The 18571-nt window shown below is 41.3% G+C and overlaps 1 protein-coding gene across 5 annotated transcripts in view; it reads right to left on the bottom strand.

The window, feature by feature from the left end:
- LOC117531028 (zinc finger protein 385C-like) overlaps window positions 1–18571 on the bottom strand; it is a 117639-nt gene that overhangs the window by 8528 nt on the left and 90540 nt on the right. For 4 of the 5 annotated variants that reach the window (XM_034194029.1, XM_034194032.1, XM_034194030.1 and 1 more), the window contains 3 exons: window positions 14631–14788; window positions 13000–13095; window positions 12422–12529 (listed from right to left, as the gene is read on the bottom strand). In XM_034194029.1, coding sequence (XP_034049920.1) covers window positions 12422–12529; window positions 13000–13095; window positions 14631–14788 — 362 coding nt within the window. The remainder of the gene's footprint in view (window positions 1–12421; window positions 12530–12999; window positions 13096–14630; window positions 14789–18571) is intronic. The other variant, XM_034194031.1, reaches the window with a different exon arrangement.

The raw sequence follows: 18571 nt of genomic DNA, 5'->3' as shown, positions 1-18571 counted from the left end.
TTCCACAGTGTGTATGTGCACCAGTTGTTATGTCTGAAATGTAAAGAAAAACCAAGAAAAATGCTTTTATCTATGTAGGCCATGGCTATAAAGTATTGTGCAAAAGTTCTATGTGCATTTAACATGTCTAAGTCTTCAAATTACAAAAGACGCAACTTGATCTCTGGTGGCCAACAAGATCTAGTGAGTAGTGTTGCAGCCCCACCACTAGATGTCAGTATTTAATCATCGTGCAGGGTAGGCCTGCCTGGGTTTAATTTATGTTGTACTCAGTTTGCTTGGTAAAAGATGCCAACATGGCCCAAAATAGGAGGCTCACTGGTCCTCAACTGTATCTATCAGAATTCCAAATTTTCAGAGCTGTCTGTGACTGCTAGGATATTATATATATATATATATATATATATATATATATATATATATATATATATATATATATATATATATATATATATATATATATATATATATTATGTGTATGTAGTATAACAACATACACAGAAAATAGTTGTGAAATCTAAAATTAGTATATACTTTATGTTCCGTGTAAATTCGATTTACAGGAACAGCAGTCATCAACCGCAGCTCCCTGAGGTGAAGCATTTGTCTTGTCCTCTGACTACCTCATCGAATATATATATATATTTGTCTTGTCCTCAGACTGCCTCATCGAATATATATATATATGTTATATGTTATATATATATCTATATGTTATATATATGCTTCACAGGGAGCTGCGGTTGATGACTGCTGTCCCTGTAAATCGAATTTACACAGAACATAAAGTATATACTAATTTTAGATTTCATAACTATTTTCTGTGTATGTTGTTATACTACATTCACATAATATTCTACAGTATTTCTGCAAATATTGTGCTTTATTGCTTTTTTCCAAACACAGTGTGACACACACATACTGTGCAACCTACTGGACCAAAAGCATTGCTGCAGTGAATCTTCCCAGCTTTAAAAGGTCCTATTAACAGGACCACAAAATTTAGCAGATTTAGCCAAGTCAAGTGTCAAATTTAGTAGCCACTAAATAAAGCCCTAGCACCTCACTGAGAGAGAGAGAGAGAGAGAGAGAAAAAAAAAAACAGTTCAGGCATTTAACTAACTGCAGAATTTCTGCAAAGTCATTACTCTCTTCCATCTTACATGCACAGTGCGAAGTGGGCAGTCACTACTGTCTCTTTATAAATATGAACAGATGCAACCGTTCACAGGGCAGGATTAACATGCACTACACGTGCATGTGTGGCTGGTCCGGCTTTGACAACAAGGGACAGAAAACCTTCCATTACAACATGCACAGTAGGGGCGTTGCTTCATTCTCTGTGCTGGATGCCATTATTTCACCATGTTTACATCCAAAACAAGGGTTGGCAATAAAATAAATGTTTAAAATGTCATTTATAGGACTTTTAAGAAAATGTGGCTCATTTGTTGTTTTATGTTATTTTTTAAACTGGTGAAGAAATAAATGATAAGTCAGGCACTGTCAAGGAATATGTTATGTTAGAGAGTGTGATTCATTTGATATGCATAGAGCAATTAAGAACTTTCTTTCTGACAAGTTCTTGTTCTGGTAGATTCTGTAATGTACAATTTATTGGTCAAACTTGCATTTTTTTTGTGTAACTTTCTTCAATTACACACCCGGTGTAGGGGCCATGTTAAATACTGGTTTGTATCATTTTAACACACTTTCTATGTGCAATACTCCATGTGCAATGGAGGTCACTGTCTGATGAACCTGACAGAACCACATAATCAGCAAAAAGCAGAGATGCAACTCTGAGGTCTCCAAACTCAACACCCTCTGGCCCCTCATTGCACCTTGAAATTCCATCCAAGAACATCACCAACAGGACTGCTGACAAGGGGTAGCCCTGGCAGAGTCCTACACCCACCAGAAACAGGTCTGATGTAATGCAGAGAAAGTGGACACAGCTCCTATATTGGTCATATAGCCACCGGATTGCACGTTGCAGCAGATCCAGTGCCTCATACTCGCAGCACCCCTGATAAGATACCCCGAGGGATCCAGACATATGCCTTTTCCAAGTCCAAAAAACACATAGACTTGATGGTGATACTCCCAACACCCGTATAAAATCCTTGTGAGGGTAAAGCGCTGTCCACCATTCCACAACCAGGATGGAATCCGCATTGCTCCTCCTGAATCTGAGGTTCAACTAATGGTCAAAGTCTCATATCTTGTGCTCTGGCATAGGCTTTCCCAAGGATGCTGAGAAGTGTGATTCCTCTATAATTGGAACACACTTTTCAGCCCCCTTATTTACAGATGGGGACCACTACCTCAGTTTGTCAGTCCAGAGGTACTGTCCCTGACTTACACGCAACATTGTATAAGTGTGTCAGATATGACAGCCCAACAACATCCAAAGACTTCAGCATCTCAGGACAAATCTTGTCCACCCCTGGTGACTTTCCACCAAGGCGTATTTTGACTACCTTGGTCACTTCTGCTAGGGTGATGGCACCAGATCTGCCAGAGTCTTCCATCCCTGCCTCAATGGAGGGCATGTGAATAGGGTTGAGGAGATCCTCAAAGTGTTCTTTCCACCGCCTGACAATATCCTCAGTCCAGTTTAACACCTCTCCTCTCCTCCCTTGCTGAACACAGCCTGGGCCAGGAATGATCTCCCTTTCTTGAGTCAATTGACAGTTTGCTAGAACTGCTCTGAGGCTGACCGAAAGTCATTTCCATGGCCTCTCCAAACTCTTGCCACACCCAGGTTTTTGCTTCAGCCACCATTTAGGCTGCAGTCCTTCTGGCCTGCTGGTACTTGTCCACCAATTTTGGAGAAACCTGTGCCAACCAGACATAAAAGGCCTCCTCCTTCAGCCTGACAGCTATCACAGGTGTCCACCAGTGGGTTCTTGGGTAACCACTCAGATTCAGATCGGGCCCCAGGCCATCCCTCCCAATCGCTCCCGTCCAAGTTTCTCCATTGTTGCCATGTGAGCACTGAAGTCTCTCAGTAGAACTAAGGAGTCTCCAACAGGAATCTTTTCGAGGGTCCCACTCAGCGTCTCCAAGAATGCTGGATACTCTGAACTGTTGTTTGGTGCATATATCCAAACAATGGTCAGATTCCTCTCCATGAGTGAGGCAGTCCTCTCATTCACCAGGGAAAACTCCAAAATAATGGCACTTATTTGGGGTCTTTTGGGCACCCCCACACCTGCCTCTCACCCTGGACAACTTTGTTGAAAGAGAGAGTCCAGCCCCTCGCCAGGAGTTTGGTTCCGGAGCCTGTGCTGTGCGTGGAGGTGAGCCAAACAATTTCTAGTTGGCAATGTTCAATCTCTCACACAAGCTCAGGCTCATTCCCCAACAGAGAGGTGATGTTCCATATTCCAAGAGTTAAGTTCCATAACCAAGTGTCAGTCTGTGTGTCCACTTCCCATAAAATAGCACAGTGGCCCTTTACACACTCTGTGTGTGGTGGTACAGTGAAGGGTACCATTATACTAAACATGTCAACAATTTCATGTGCACAAATATCATATCAGAGTGTTGCATTACAAATTCCCTGAGGGAGTCTTCCCAAGGGATCAATAAAGTTCTATCTAATCTAAGTTTTGCACAGTTTATGTACACAAGCATAAATCATAAACACACATGACAACTACCGTTCCGTACATGGGAGTGCACTTCTTAAATCAAAAGACTTCACACAGTGGGAACAGATTAACGAGATATCAAATATCTGATCTGACACAAGCCTGTCAGAGAATTTGTCTTTTCTGAAATGATCCACATCAGCTTCCAGACACACATCATACATTCTGCTTATGTAGATTCAAACTCACATCTTGTGCAGGCGATCTTTTCACAAATGTGCGGTCTTCAACACTTACAACCCCAAATCAGAAAAAGACAGGAAGATTTAGAAAATGCAAAAACACGAAGTGACGCTTTCATTTACTTTGACTTCTATTTTATTGCACAGTATGAATCCAATACCATTGATGTATTGTATCGTCAGCTTCATTTAATTTGTTAATACACATCCCTTCCTGCATTTAGACAGTGTGGAAAATTTTTTAGCCTTTTGTGAATCCGAGAGCAGAAACTGGGAATTTTGCATCATTTTCCCTTTGCATTCCCATTCACAGATTCATGTTGGAGTGGAGTAGAGAAGGACTGTAAAACAAGAAAACAGATCAAATCTAAGCTCGGGTTTCCCAGGTGCCTTCTGTCCAGTGGTGGGCACAGTTCCGCTAATCGCTAATTATCGAAGCTAATGTCTTCATTATTGGATTAGCTTTTCAGATAACTTCGAGAAACATCAGTGGACCAATTAGATTCCAATAAATTTATGTCCGATAATTTCTAGACCACTAACAGATTGTTGCAGGTAGAGTGAATAAAGCCTAATGCCGTGTTCACACCAGGCATGTTTTGGAAGGAGGCGTTTTGGCGCCAAGTCACGCAGTGCGACGCGATGGACGCGAATGAAGCGACACGAGTGAAGCGATTTTGAGCGATTGGCGCGTTTGTGGCGCGATATTGCGTCGCATCACGTCGCGTTGCCTCCTCCCCAAGTTGAAAAATCTGAATTTTTTCGTCTCATCGCGCCGCCATGACCATTCAGGGACTGAATATGTAGTGACGTGGAGATGTCTGGAGTCTGACTGAAGATGTGAACATGTCCTGTATCTGGTAGCAGCCAGTGAGCAGGACTTATGTCTCTTTTGTCCTTTATTTCACAATTATGACAGAGTTTTTGGAGCGAGCAGCAGCCCCACAGCAGCGGAAGTGGAGATACTTTCTCTTTTCATTTTACGTGCGCGCGTGAGCGAATCGTCCATGGAGATTATCAAGTTCAAGTTCAAGTAGTTTTTATTGTCATTTCAACCATATACACAGTGAAATGAAACAACGTTCCTCCAGGACCAAAGGTGCTACAAAGAATATTATTATGATTTATCACGATAAACAATAATAAATACAGGTAAGCAATAAAGGGGGGTGTGACCATTTTTTCTAAAGTGAAAGGCATAGCAGCGGTTACTGACCATAAACATTGCACTCTTAAAAGATGAGATTTTGTGTGTGTGTGTGTGTGTGTGTGTGTGTGTGTGTGTGTGTGTGTGTGTGTGTGTGTGTGTGTGTGTGTGTGTGTGTGTGTGTGTGTGTGTGTGTGTGTGTGTGTGTGTGTGTGTTCAGTCCAGTCACTGAAATATGTGTGACTGTTCAGACCAGACTCTGGTTTTTAAGGAGTCTGATTATTTGGGGGAAGAAGCTGTTGCACAGACTGGACGTGAGGGCCTGGATGCTTTGGTACCTTTTTCCAGACGGTAGGAGGGTGAAGAGTGAGTGTGAGGGGTGTGTGTGATCATCCACAATACTGGTTGCTTTGTGGATGCAGCGTGTGGTGTAAATGTCTGTGATGGTGGGAAGAGAGACACCGATGATCTTCTCAGCCGTCCTCACCACTCGTTGCAGGGACTTGCGATCCGATACGGTGCAGTTCCCAAACCAGGCAGTGATACAGCTGCTCAGGATGCTCTCGATGGTTCCTCTGTAGAACGTGGTGAGGATGGGAGGTGGGAGATGTGCCTTCTTCAGCCTTCGCAGGAAGTAGAGATGCTGCTGGGCTTTCTTGGTTTTACCTATTAACTACACAGATGTATAATAAAACAAATGGTGACTGGTTTCTTTTGGTGACAAAGTTTCTCTTTTTTTTAATTGTTTACATGTGCGCGCGTGAATGGGACAGGAGGTCCTCATACTGGGTCCTGCAGAGGTGGAAGGACCGCTGAAAGCGGCCGTCATCCAGACGCAGCTCCTGTAGCAAATAATGATACTCCCTGTTTTGGGAGCTTTCCACAACAACTCGCTCCATGTGATCAAGGTCCGTCATGTTAACTTGACTGACAACCGGAGTCGATGAGCGGAATGGAAGCTCCTCCTATTTGATGACGCACCAGGGCGAATTTTCGCAGCAAAAGCAGAGCGACACTGGGCAAAGGAGGCACGTCCATCGCCACGCGACCCCTGTGAATTTGTAGCGTCTGATCGCGCCCAGTGTGAACGCAGCATAACAGTTAAAAACATTTGTGAAGTCTGAAATCAAAGATTTTAGTACCTGCCTGTTAAATGTTTTGTAGCAGACAGACAGCTCTATCCTCGGCAGGCAGAGAAGAGCTGGTTACAGGAGAGAAAGGAAGCATAACTTGTCTAATTCTAGACAAGTTATTTAAATTAATGTCACATCTGGCATTTTATAAAGTGAAAATATCAGCTATATGTTTTAGTTTTAAAATAATGCACTAATTTTGAAGGCTTTAGTGTTTGGACACACATGCTGCAGGAGAAATGCATTGAGACACTCTGACCAGGCTGCACTTTAACCGCTGCGCACGGACAACAGCATTAAGCTCTTTGTATGTTGTGCCTAAAATTCCTGTGAATATATTCTCTGGGTTTATAGATGTTGTTATTGTGTTTGTTTTATGTAAACATGCCAGAAGGAAGCTCAGGTTGTGTGAGCTGCGATTGTTTCCTGTTCATGCCATTTGGGGGGAAAGTGAAGTTTGCTCTTTAACGTCCTGCTTATTGTCCTTTGCAACACTGTTTTTCCTCTTTGTTCCTGAGTTTATACACTCAACAAAAATATAAACGCAACACTTTTGGTTTTGCTCCCATTTTGTATGAGATGAACTCAAAGTTCTAAAACTTTTTCCACTTACACAATATCACCATTTCCCTCAAATATTGTTTACAAACCAGTCTAAATCTGTGATAGTGAGCACTTCTCCTTTGCTGAGATCATCCATCCCACCTCACAGGTGTGCCATATCAAGATGCTGATTAGACACCATGATTAGTGCACAGGTGTGCCTTAGACTGCCCACAATAAAAGGCCACTCTGAAAGGTGCAGTTTTGTTTTATTGGGGGGGATACCAGTCAGTATCTGGTGTGACCACCATTTGCCTCATGCAGTGCAACACATCTCCTTTGCATAGAGTTGATCAGGTTGTCAATTGTGGCCTGTGGAATGTTGGTCCACTCCTCTTCAATGGCTGTGCGAAGTTGCCGGATATTGGCAGGAACTGGTACATGCTGTCGTATACGCCGGTCCAGAGCATCCCAAACATGCTCAATGGGTGACATGTCCGGCGAGTATGCCACCCATGCAAGGACTGTGACATTTTCAGCTTCCAAGAATTGTGTACAGATCCTTGCAACATGGGGCCGTGCATTATCCTGCTGCAACATGAGGTGATGTTCTTGGATGTATGGCACAACAATGGGCCTCAGGATCTCATCACAGTATCTCTGTGCATTCAAAATGCCATCAATAAAATGCACCTGTGTTCTTCGTCCATAACAGATGCCTGCCCATACCATAACCCCACCGCCACCATGGGCCACTCAATCCACAACATTGACATCAGAAAACCGCTCACCCACACGACGCCACACACTCTGTCTGCCATCTGCCCTGAACAGTGTGAACCGGGATTCATCCGTGAAGAGAACACCTCTCCAACGTGCCAAACGCCAGCGAATGTGAGCATTTGCCCACTCAAGTCGGTTACGACGACGAACTGGAGTCAGGTCGAGACCCCGATGAGGACGATGAGCATGCAGATGAGCTTCCCTGAGACGGTTTCTGACAGTTTGTGCAGAAATTCCTTGGTTATGCAAACCGATTGTTTCAGCAGCTGTCCGAGTGGCTGGTCTCAGACGATCTTGGAGGTGAACATGCTGGATGTGGAGGTCCTGGGCTGGTGTGGTTACACGTGGTCTGCGGTTGTGAGGCTGGTTGGATGTACTGCCAAATTCTCTGAAACGCCTTTGGAGACGGCTTATGGTAGAGAAATGAACATTCAATACATGAGCAACAGCTCTGGTTGACATTCCTGCTGTCAGCATGCCAATTGCACGCTCCCTCAAATCTTGCGTCATCTGTGGCATTGTGCTGTGTGATAAAACTGCACCTTTCAGAGTGGCCTTTTATTGTGGGCAGTCTAAGGCACACCTGTGCACTAATCATGGTGTCTAATCAGCATCTTGATATGGCACACCTGTGAGGTGGGATAGATTATCTCAGCAAAGGAGAAGTGCTCACTATCACAGATTTAGACTGGTTTGTGAACAATATTTGAGGGAAATGGTGATATTGTGTAAGTGGAAAAAGTTTTAGATCTTTGAGTTCATGTCATACAAAATGGGAGCAAAACCAAAAGTGTTGCATTTATATTTTTGTTGAGTGTATATATATATATATATATATATATATATATACAAAGTACAAATATATATATATCAAAAGTCTGAAATTCGGTTTGCGTTTATTAAATTCAACGCAGATTAAATGTAGCAGACACGGATTACTTGGAATATTTGTTTTAGCAAGTTTTCAGGGTCTCTACTGCCATCTACTGGTCAATAGATGGCAGTAGAGACCCTGAAAACTTGACATCTACTGGCCAGTAGATATTCCAAATATTCCAAATGTTTACATAAAACAAAGACAACAACAACATCTATAAACCCAGAGAATACATTAACGAGAGTTTAAGGCACAATATACAAAGGTTTAATGCTGTTGTCCATGTGCAGTGGTTAAAGTGCAGCCTGATCAGAGCGTCTCAATGCATTTCTCCTGTCGTGAAACTTTACCCATAATGCACTGCAGCATGTGTCTGTCCAAACACTAAAACCTTCAAAATTAGTGCATTACTTTAAAACTAAAACATAGAGCTGATATTTTCACCTTGTAAAACGCCAGACGTGACATTAATTTAAATAACTTGTCTGGAATTAGTTTGGTTAAAATTTTAACAATAAGTTAAAACTGTATGCCTGTTGGTGACTTGCGTAATATGCCGGCAAGTCTGTATGGTGTAAGAGAAATTGTCTTTATTATACCCTCCTTTTCCTCTTCTTTTTTCTTGGTCACCAGGTCTTTTTTGCTGGCAGAAAGCTAATCTGACACAGAAGCACTGGCTCGTTGTGTCAGTAGCTGCTAGTGTACTGAAATCAGTACTGAAATTTATCAGTTTAGCTTTTATGTGTAACTTCCGCTAATTTTTTTTAGGGGTTTCTTGGTTTAGCTTGATAAAAGATAACTTTTCAGTTAGCGGATTAATTGTTATCAAAGCTAACCTTTTGGTTATGTGCCCACCACTGCTTCTGTCAAACTGCAGCTGAAAGTTTGACTGTTCTATTTCAGAAAATCCTCCCCTATATTACTTCATCATGAAGCTGTGTAACTTGTGATACAACAGACAAAAGTTGCACTCTGCACAATGTCTGCAACCTCAACCAGAGGATCCTATAACACCTTCAGAGTTGTCTGGGTGTTTTAGTGGCTTCCCTCAGTAGTCTCCTTCCAGCATGGTCATTCAATTTTCAAGAACCGCGTACTGTAGATGTGTATCCATTAACTGCATTAAACGCTAATCTCATAAAGCAACATATAAAGTATCCATCCATCCATCCATCCATCAATTTTCTACTGTTTAATCAGGGACAAAAAAAAACCCCAAATTATACACAAAACAGAAGTACATTTAAAGTATTCTCAACTCTTTTAATTCATTTTCTTTCTAAAGTGAAAATTTCAGCCAGAGTGAGACCAAGAAAGAGACAGAGTGTTTCGGTTGTATAATCAGCTTGTGCCAGTGTCCTACTTCCCTCAAGCACCGCAATTCCCACAAAGAAAAGTCATTGTCATTCTATGAGGTTTCTTCCAACAATATAAATGCAAATATGTATAAACGAACTCAATAAGAATTGAATACAAGTGACTATGAATAGTGAGATGTGATAAGGAGATAAAAAAAAAGCAATGGAATTGTTGCTGACTGGTTTTCTTTTAGAATTCATTGGTCAAAGTGAAAAACAGAAGCAGATAAAATATTTTGAACTGTTAAGTAGAATAGCCTGCCTCAAGACTTTTTTTTTTTACATCAGTAGGAGGCAGGAACACAGTAGTAACGTGAACATGTGGACTCATGGAGATATAACAACAAGGTCAAATAAAGGGTGACTCCCACATGACAGGTCAATGGACAATAATTTGTTTAAATATTGAATGATCTCTTGTAGGTGGCCCATGTCCTCTCAAAAGCCAATATACTTTTATATTACTGTGTATTGTGTTTTTTTTTTTCCAACTCCACAGCAGAAGGTGGCGGGAATGCGCCATTAAACTGTATGCCAACTTCCAAATGAAGTAAAACAAGAAAAGGAAAAGGAAGAACTGCCAAGAATCTATGCACCACAGATAAATATGAAAATGATTTTTATTATTATCAAAGCTTTTAACCCTCTGGGGCCAACACCGTCGTATACGACGGCTAAGACCAAGCTTTACTAAATTATAAATAACTTTTTAATGATATGAAATAGAAACTTACTTTTTTTTGATGAAAATTTAACTCTGCAGACTTTCGAGTCAGCCATCTTTGTACTCCTCATAGAAGCTGTGTGATGACGTGCGCAGTGTGAGCGTCCAATCGGAATTGGTTCACCGTCACATGGTTGTACAAAATCCAATCGTAAGGCAGATTTACCTCACGTGAAAAGCCAAAGATCGTTTTCAGGAGTGATATGTTACTAGTTGGCCTGTTTGAATAGCCCAATGAGTACATACTATTAGTACATACTCAGTGCACACCGCGCCATTACGCACAGCGATCAGTGAAAGCAGACAGAGAGCCTCTGATGACTATCTCACATGAAGTCGGCAAGTCTGTATGGTGTAAGAGAAATTGTCTTTATTATCCCTCCTTTTCCTCTTCTTTTTTCTTGGTCACCAGGTCTTTTTTGCTGGCAGAAAGCTAATCTGACACAGAAGCACTGGCTCATTGTTGTGTCAGTAGCTGCTAGTGTACTGCTTTAGGAGCAGCACAGAACAGTCCAAAACAGAGCAGAAGTAGAAGTTTGTGTTGTAACCTTTGTGTAATAGCAGACAGAAATTGCTTTGAGATGAAGGGAAAAAAAAAAACCCGCATAGGCCTTGTTCAAAATGTAAGTAAAGTAAGTCCCTTCGGCTGCTCCCTTGTTTGCACTTGGGGTCGCCACAGCAAATCCAAGGTGGATCTGCATGTTGAATTGGCACAAGTTTTATGCCGGATGCCCTTCCTGATGCAACTCCACATTACATGGAGAAATGTGGCAGGGGTGGGATTTGAACCCGGAACCTTCTGAACTGAAACCAAGTGCATTAACCACTTGGCCGTTCAAAATGTGCATTTGTTTTTATTGTTTGAACCTTTTTCTTGTACAGTCTTTCACACAAGACCTCAAATTACCTTTATAAAGTGTCAAAACAGTTGTTTATTATAGTTTAAATTATTTTCCGCTTTACTTTTTTCTTTCTTATTTTTGTTTGTAAACCATTATTACACTTATAAAACACAACAAAAGCATATATATTCTGAAAGCACAGGTTGTCCTGAAAAAAAAAAAAGAGACAAAACTTGATTGTGGGATGCAGGGAGAGCTGTTAACAGCAATAATAGTGAACTGTCCAAAAAAATGCCCTCGGACCCCAGAGGGTTAAAGTACAAAAATGTTTAAATAACTAACAAATTGCTAAATAAATTCAATGATGTGTATTTCCTCAAATCTGAAACTGCAGCCAATGGTAAAGACCGGAGTGGTGAAATGTATACACCTACTGAACAAGGAATTGTACATGGACACGTTTGACCCCTGTGTGGAAAATGTAGGCCCTTCACGACCCCTGATCCAAGACCAGCTACTTTCTAATTGTTGCCATCTCCACTGAATATGACTGACTGTGATGGAGGAATGCTTTGAAAAATCTAGCAGCCATGTACATAGAATCAAGAGGCTTGGTGTGGAGATAAATAGTTCTAATCTTTGTGAAGATTGAACAAAATTTTTGGACTGTGATTAATTTTTAGTCTTTTTTATAAAATTCACCATTAGAAAATGTAGTATGGCATACGCGTGTGTGCTTTTAACTTTTCTTGATACAAGGAATGCAGTGTTGCATGATTTTTGAAAATAGGGCATGCGGTTAAAAAGTTGCATGTGTAAAAAAAATCCTCCAAATATGACCCACTGGCATTGCTAAAGCATTGCAGGTGCAAACATGAAACTTGGCGAAAAGAATGACATGACTGTGCCCAGTAAGTCTAACAGTTTTTTTCAATTTTTAACCAAGGTGTTGAAATTAAATGTGACTGACAGAGAGGGATTCTATACCTGCCGTACTGGGCCTATCAGGCTGGTCGGAGACAAAAATGTAACTTTTATCCTGTTCGGGGTTACAAACATTCAACAAACATAATACATTGCACATATTCGATATGCGCCCATTCATCTTCTGCGCACACACAGCTGTTGTTCAGTTGTGAGATGATTAAAAGGAATACCTGGTAACTGACTTACAGTGGAGTTGAACCGAAGGTGACAGATGTTACAGGAGATGACTGGCTTCTTCTTGGCCAGAGTGACACCAAAAGTGTGGTTGATCACTGCCTTCTGCACAGGGTCCATCTGCTCGGTCAAACACAAAAGCTCAGGTTCAAAGCAAAGACGAGGACTGCAATGATGAACAAGAAATATTTTTGTCATCTCTGCAATATTTAATCTCATAATATTAATCTCACAACAGCACGGCCCGTGTCATGTGTGATAATATTTGGACAATCCAGATGGCCTTGGAGTTGAGACTTTCAGCTTCAATTCATGGACTTTAACAAAAATATATCATTGACCATTTAGGAATTATAACCAGATATGCACAGTGAAAGAGTCTACATTCACTCCTCTGTGGGCAATGTTATTTGTCACCCAAATTTGCAATATCAAGCATGCTCCCAACAACATTTAATCACTGTAAATAACAATGTGGCTAACAGGCTGGTTTCCATTTCCAATTTAAAATGCATCCACACTGTAGACATTTTACAAAACACTGCAAAAGCTGGTCATTGACTTTGGGAAGACAAGACCAAGACTCTGACCAGTTCTGATCGAGGAAGTTGATGTGGAGGCTGTGGATTCCTACAAGTACCTCCGACTGTGACTGGACAACAAACTGGACAATCCACACCAGCCACCTGTACAGGAAGGGACAGAGCAGGCTGTACTTCCTGAAGAGGCTGCAGTCATTTAACATCTGCAGGAAACTCCTGTGGTTGTTCTACCAGTCCGTGGTAGCAAGCGCTTTCTTTTACACTGTGGTGTGCGAGGGGGTTAGACATCGAAGAAGGACACATCCAGGCTGGACAAACAGGTCAGGCAGGCAGGCTCTGTGGTTGGCATGAAGGTGGACTCTCTGGTGACGGTGGCAGAGAAGAGAACACTGGACAAACTGCTGAACATTACGGACGATGCCAGTCACCCACTGCACACCGTCATCAGCAACCAGAGGAGCCTCTTCAGCCACACACTGCTCCTTCCCAAGTGCCGGACCAACAGATTGAAAAACTCTTTTGTTCCTGAGGCCATCAGACTGTACAACTCCTCACTCAGGGGGAGGAGGAGTAACAGGAAGCCAGAGGACAGGAATGAGAGGAACAGTAGTAGCCAGTAAACCAGTATTGATCAATATGTCTGGTATTTATATTTATGTGTTTATATTAATATTTGCAGATTGGTTTTTTTTTGTTTTTCTTTCACTTTTATACTCTGTGTGCTTCTTACCCTGTGTGCTGCTATGCAATGCTGCTGGAACCTCAATTTCCCTGAGAGAGTCTTCCCAAGGGATCAATAAAGTTCTATCTAATCTAATCTAGGACCACTGCACACTGTATTTAATGTCTGTGTTATACAGTATTATTTTGCCTACACCAAAATCATATACCTACAATTCTGTGCGTGACACACTCACTCCACACTGAAAAAGGTAGAGTTGCCATGGAAATGCTTTGTGTACTGAAAGGTGATATTCAATCTTGATGTTAAAGTTTATGGGCTGCTACTGCAGTGCTGTGGAGGTGAGTGGTGGCTACATTATTTATGTAGTCAATGGAAAAATGTCATGGACATAGCAATGCTAGAACTTGAATGTTTATGGTCTGGTGTCTAGGGCAAGAGTGATCTACGTACTTAGTTGTTTACTTGAATGTGGACTTGTTTCTTGAGATTAGCGGTTGTTCACTTGTCGAATGCAACTAGATGCTCTCTGGTGGTAAGTTAGTGGTTTGTTTCAGTTGTCCATCCAGGATAAGCACTAAATTGTACTTACAGTGGTCTGACATTACGATTAAAACTAGGAATGCTCCAATTGGAATCAGCACGATAAAGGCTTTGTTTTTTGAACAGTCAGTCAGCCATGCTGCTGAGTTTAACACAGAGCCACAATGCATGTTTTCAAAGTACATGACCGCACTAATTCATGTTAAATATGAAACAAGTCTATTTTATCCACACAGATCAGCAGTATGCATCAGTCATTGTTTCATAAATGGTGGTACAGATGCAGGAAAAACGGCAGCATAATTGACTGAATTTCTTTAAGTTAAGGATTAATAATGAAATCTCACGTCAGTGAAATTTGATGCATCTAAATCTAAAACTCTATTTTCAGGGTGTTTTCAGAGGAAACCCAGGACAATATCTGGTTTTCAATGTTGTTGATGTGGTATCTTACCGTGGTAAAATTACTGAAGAGGCTGAGTGGTGAGGAACCATTGACCCTGAGTGGCAGGAAGCGATCTAGTTGGACATGGCGTGGTGGAAGAGGTCGACCTGGTAGAGGAAGCGAGCCTATGAATGGGTAGACCTGACTCTGGGAGAGGGCACCTACACCTATAAAGATATAAAAGCACCTTCTTATCGATTCAACTCAAATGATTTACATAAGAACAATAATATGGCTTTATTGTCATTGTACAGACAACGAAATTTGTCCTCTGCAGTTAACCCCATCTTAATTACAGTTAGACACAATCTAACCACTAGGAGCAGTGGGCAGCCACAGTCCAGTGCCGGAGAACAAATCCAGATGGAGAGACGCTGTCTTGGTGAGGCGCAGAGAAATGAGCAGACCCTAAATAAGTGTTTTTTTGTTGTGAGAGGAAACCGACACAGAGAGAACATGCAAACTCCACACAGAAAGGGAGGGGAGCAATCCCACGACCTGCTTGTTGTGAGGCAAGTGCTAACCACCAATCCATCCTGCCGCCAGCCATATAGCATCAAGCACATCATGGGTAGAACATTAGATTAGTGGATAGCATTGCTGCCTCACAGCAAGAAGGTTGTGGGATCTCTTCCAATCTGGTCCTTTCTAGGTGGAGTTTGCATGTTCTCCCCGTGTTTGCCTGGGTTCCCTCTGGGTGCTCCGGCTTCCTCTCACATCCAAAGGCATGCTGACTGTAGGTACCAAAGTGTTTGTCTGTTTTAGGTGTGGCCCTGTGAAAGACCGGTGGCCTGTCCAGGGTGTACCCCCCTTCTTGCCCAGTTACCGCTGGGATAGGCTCTAGCTCCTCCGTGACCTTTAATTGGAATACATGGGTACAGAAAATGAATGGATGAAATCACAACATAAGTTGTCCCAAAGTGCTTCACAAGGCCAATGTCTAACTTTACCCTCCTCCTGAGAAAGCACATTGGCAACTTTTTCTAGCATGTATGCCACCTGCTGGGCATGTCTGGTCTTGTTGCATGGAAAAATCTTATCATCCACATCCATGATGGAAAAGAAGCAGGTGTGGTTGAATCAAGCTTCAGCATCCAGTTGTCTGAAATGAAGCAAACATGGAACTGGAAAATTTTGCACTTTCTTGAATTTCTCAGCAATTTTTCTGATAATGATTAAGGCGACCCATTCAGTAAATACATTAAGAGAGACAGTCGCTTCAATTTATAGCAATGCCTCCACTAGATGGCAGCATACACTGCAGTCACTGACGCTCCAAAAGAGGGTCACTTCCCATAGAAGCCCATGTTAAAATGCCCAGCATTAGAGCAGAAATAAACATACTTGCAGCCTGGGTGCACACCCTTCGGGTTTATTACTGTAATCAAAAGTCTAGTTGGGTTAACAATGTTGAGACATAATCATCCTTAATGATGTTTGTGACATATTCTGCTGCAGAATGCAAAAGAAGTAATACTATGTACACCATCTCATTTTACACACACACACAAATATATAGCACTTTTCCATCTAAAAATCACTGAGGGCCCATGGGGCAAGGTCCTTAATCCCTAGTTGTTCCCAGTGTGAGTAAGTGGGTTAATTTATTGTGGGGCCACTTCATTTACATTAACATTTTACTTGTGAAGGTTCCTGGATGTAACTTGTATGCTGCCATCTAGTGGAGGTATTGCAATAAATTGAAGCGATTGTCTTTCTTAATGTATTTACTGAATGGGTCACCTTAATCATTATCAGAAAAATTGCTGAGAAATTTTTCAGGAGCCGTCACTGCCAGCAACCCCTGCCGTTTGGTGCGCTAGACAGACACCTAGTCCGCTTATTCTACAGGCTGCTCATGATACAGTCATCAGTACAGTGAAGACACTGGCAGAGGTCTCCATCCTCACTCACTTACTCATCTTCAACCAGTTATCCAGGATCAGGTCGCAGAGGAAGTCTTTATATAATAATGCTTTTATTGTTTTAAGATGGTTATTTCCTACCTGAACCATACATGTGATGAGTATTAGAGATGTTTCCCAAAGTGTTTACACTGTTTTTTTTCCACAAAAAAGAAAAAACTATCTACTGCTAATTGCCTCATTTATTTACATGTATTTATTTATTTATTTTAAGAATAAAGGGTCTTGTGGTAGATTTTAGAAAGCCTGAGCTTAATTTGGACAGAGTACGTGGCAAGAGATGGAGGTGAATCCTGAAAGAAGCTCTGGTTGAAACGCTGAATGAAAATCAGTGATGCATTAACATGCTGGGGGAGGATGAAGAGCAATGAATCACTAACGGTGGATTTTAGACAAGATATATGGGGAGCACATAATGTACAACATCCACCTTTGCACTCAGTGACAAATAAATAAAAAAATGAACATGACAATATTAAAAAAAAAATTGAAAGCTTCAGTCACTAACAATACACAAATATCAACAGACATAAACTGAAAAATAAAAATACTACAAAACTTTGAAAATGAATATAACAAAATGTAGCACATATGACCACAAAGGTGGTCCACTGGTCATGCTGAAGCCTATTGATCTACGTAGGATCCCTTGAGTGTGCATTAGAGCCTTATCCCTCAGCCTTTGAGATCAAGAGATGCATGAGAAAACTTTATCGAGTCATGATGTTGCAGGACAGAAGTATTTGGCAATGACGATATGTTTGTACGAGAATGAAGGTCCACGTTTTTAGGGTCCTGTCTTACGGTATAGTTATAAGACTTGGCTGCGAACCAGTGACATAAGGCAAAGACTGGATGTCTTTAGTACTAGGCATTTTCAGAAAATCCTTGGGTACTGCTGGAATGACGTTATGTCAAACAAGTAGTTACTTAGAGAGACTAAGATGAGGAGTATTACTTGCATTATGAGGAAGTGTAAGCTTAGACATTTTGGCCATGTGGCATGTTACTCTGTGCATAATTCATCACATATAGGTACCTGAGGATTGAGGGCCCTAGTAGCTGGAAAAGGCCTAGGGGACGCCTACGTTTCACCTAGCTGCAGCAGATAGATGGTTATTTTAAATACGTGGGGATAGATTGGTTGTGGGGATAGATCGGTGCCTAGATGATTGCTATCCAGAACCCAAGATGGTCAAGTGGTGTCGCAGGCTCCCTGACATGACCCCAATGAACTTGACCTTTGTCAAAACACCCCTTTAAGGGCAACCCTGGAGGAGGAGGTCAGACATGATGATGATGATGCTGGTTGATGTTAGTTTTGTCATCAGAATCTTCATTGCTGCTCTAATTTTTTTTTAAAGAGATGAGCCATTTCTACCAACTCCAACTGCACATGCATTTGCTAGAAAAGGTCAGTTCCTTGAGGCAAATGTCTCTGCCTGAAATGAAGAAAAACTTAAGTTGGAGCTTCTGCAAATCAAACAGTATAAACCCTTTGTACTGTGAAACACATAATAGACTAATCAATGAGCACAGACACACACTGCCACATAATTACAATTCAGAGGGAAACAAATTGAACAAACACAAAAATCTGATTTTGTATTAATCAAAGCCCTGAGTAAAATGTGACCGCCGTATCTCCTCATGATAGAGTAATGGCCAATGTCACCAAGTAATGACAGAATGCTTGCTGTAAAGCAAAATACAATACAATACAAAATACAGAAATATAACACATTTAAAACCATGAGAAAAAAAAAAAACAATTAAAAAGCAAAAAAGCAAACATCATTTAAATAGAACAAACACTGAATTAAAACACAAAAATTAGGACAAATTCAGGTCAATCAAATACAAACTGTATGAAGATACCAATTCAATTTATGTTTAAATACTTGAACTGACACAGTTTGTGCCATTAAATCATATAACGTTTTCTTGAGTGGAGTGAATGATAGAAGCCACAGGAAGAGCATAAAAGAGAAACAGAAAAAGACAGGCATAGAGAGCGACAGATAC

Source organism: Thalassophryne amazonica, chromosome 18, assembly GCF_902500255.1.
Source record: "Thalassophryne amazonica chromosome 18, fThaAma1.1, whole genome shotgun sequence".
Classification (NCBI taxonomy): domain Eukaryota; kingdom Metazoa; phylum Chordata; class Actinopteri; order Batrachoidiformes; family Batrachoididae; genus Thalassophryne; species Thalassophryne amazonica.
This window is presented reverse-complemented; position numbering and strand designations above follow the sequence as displayed.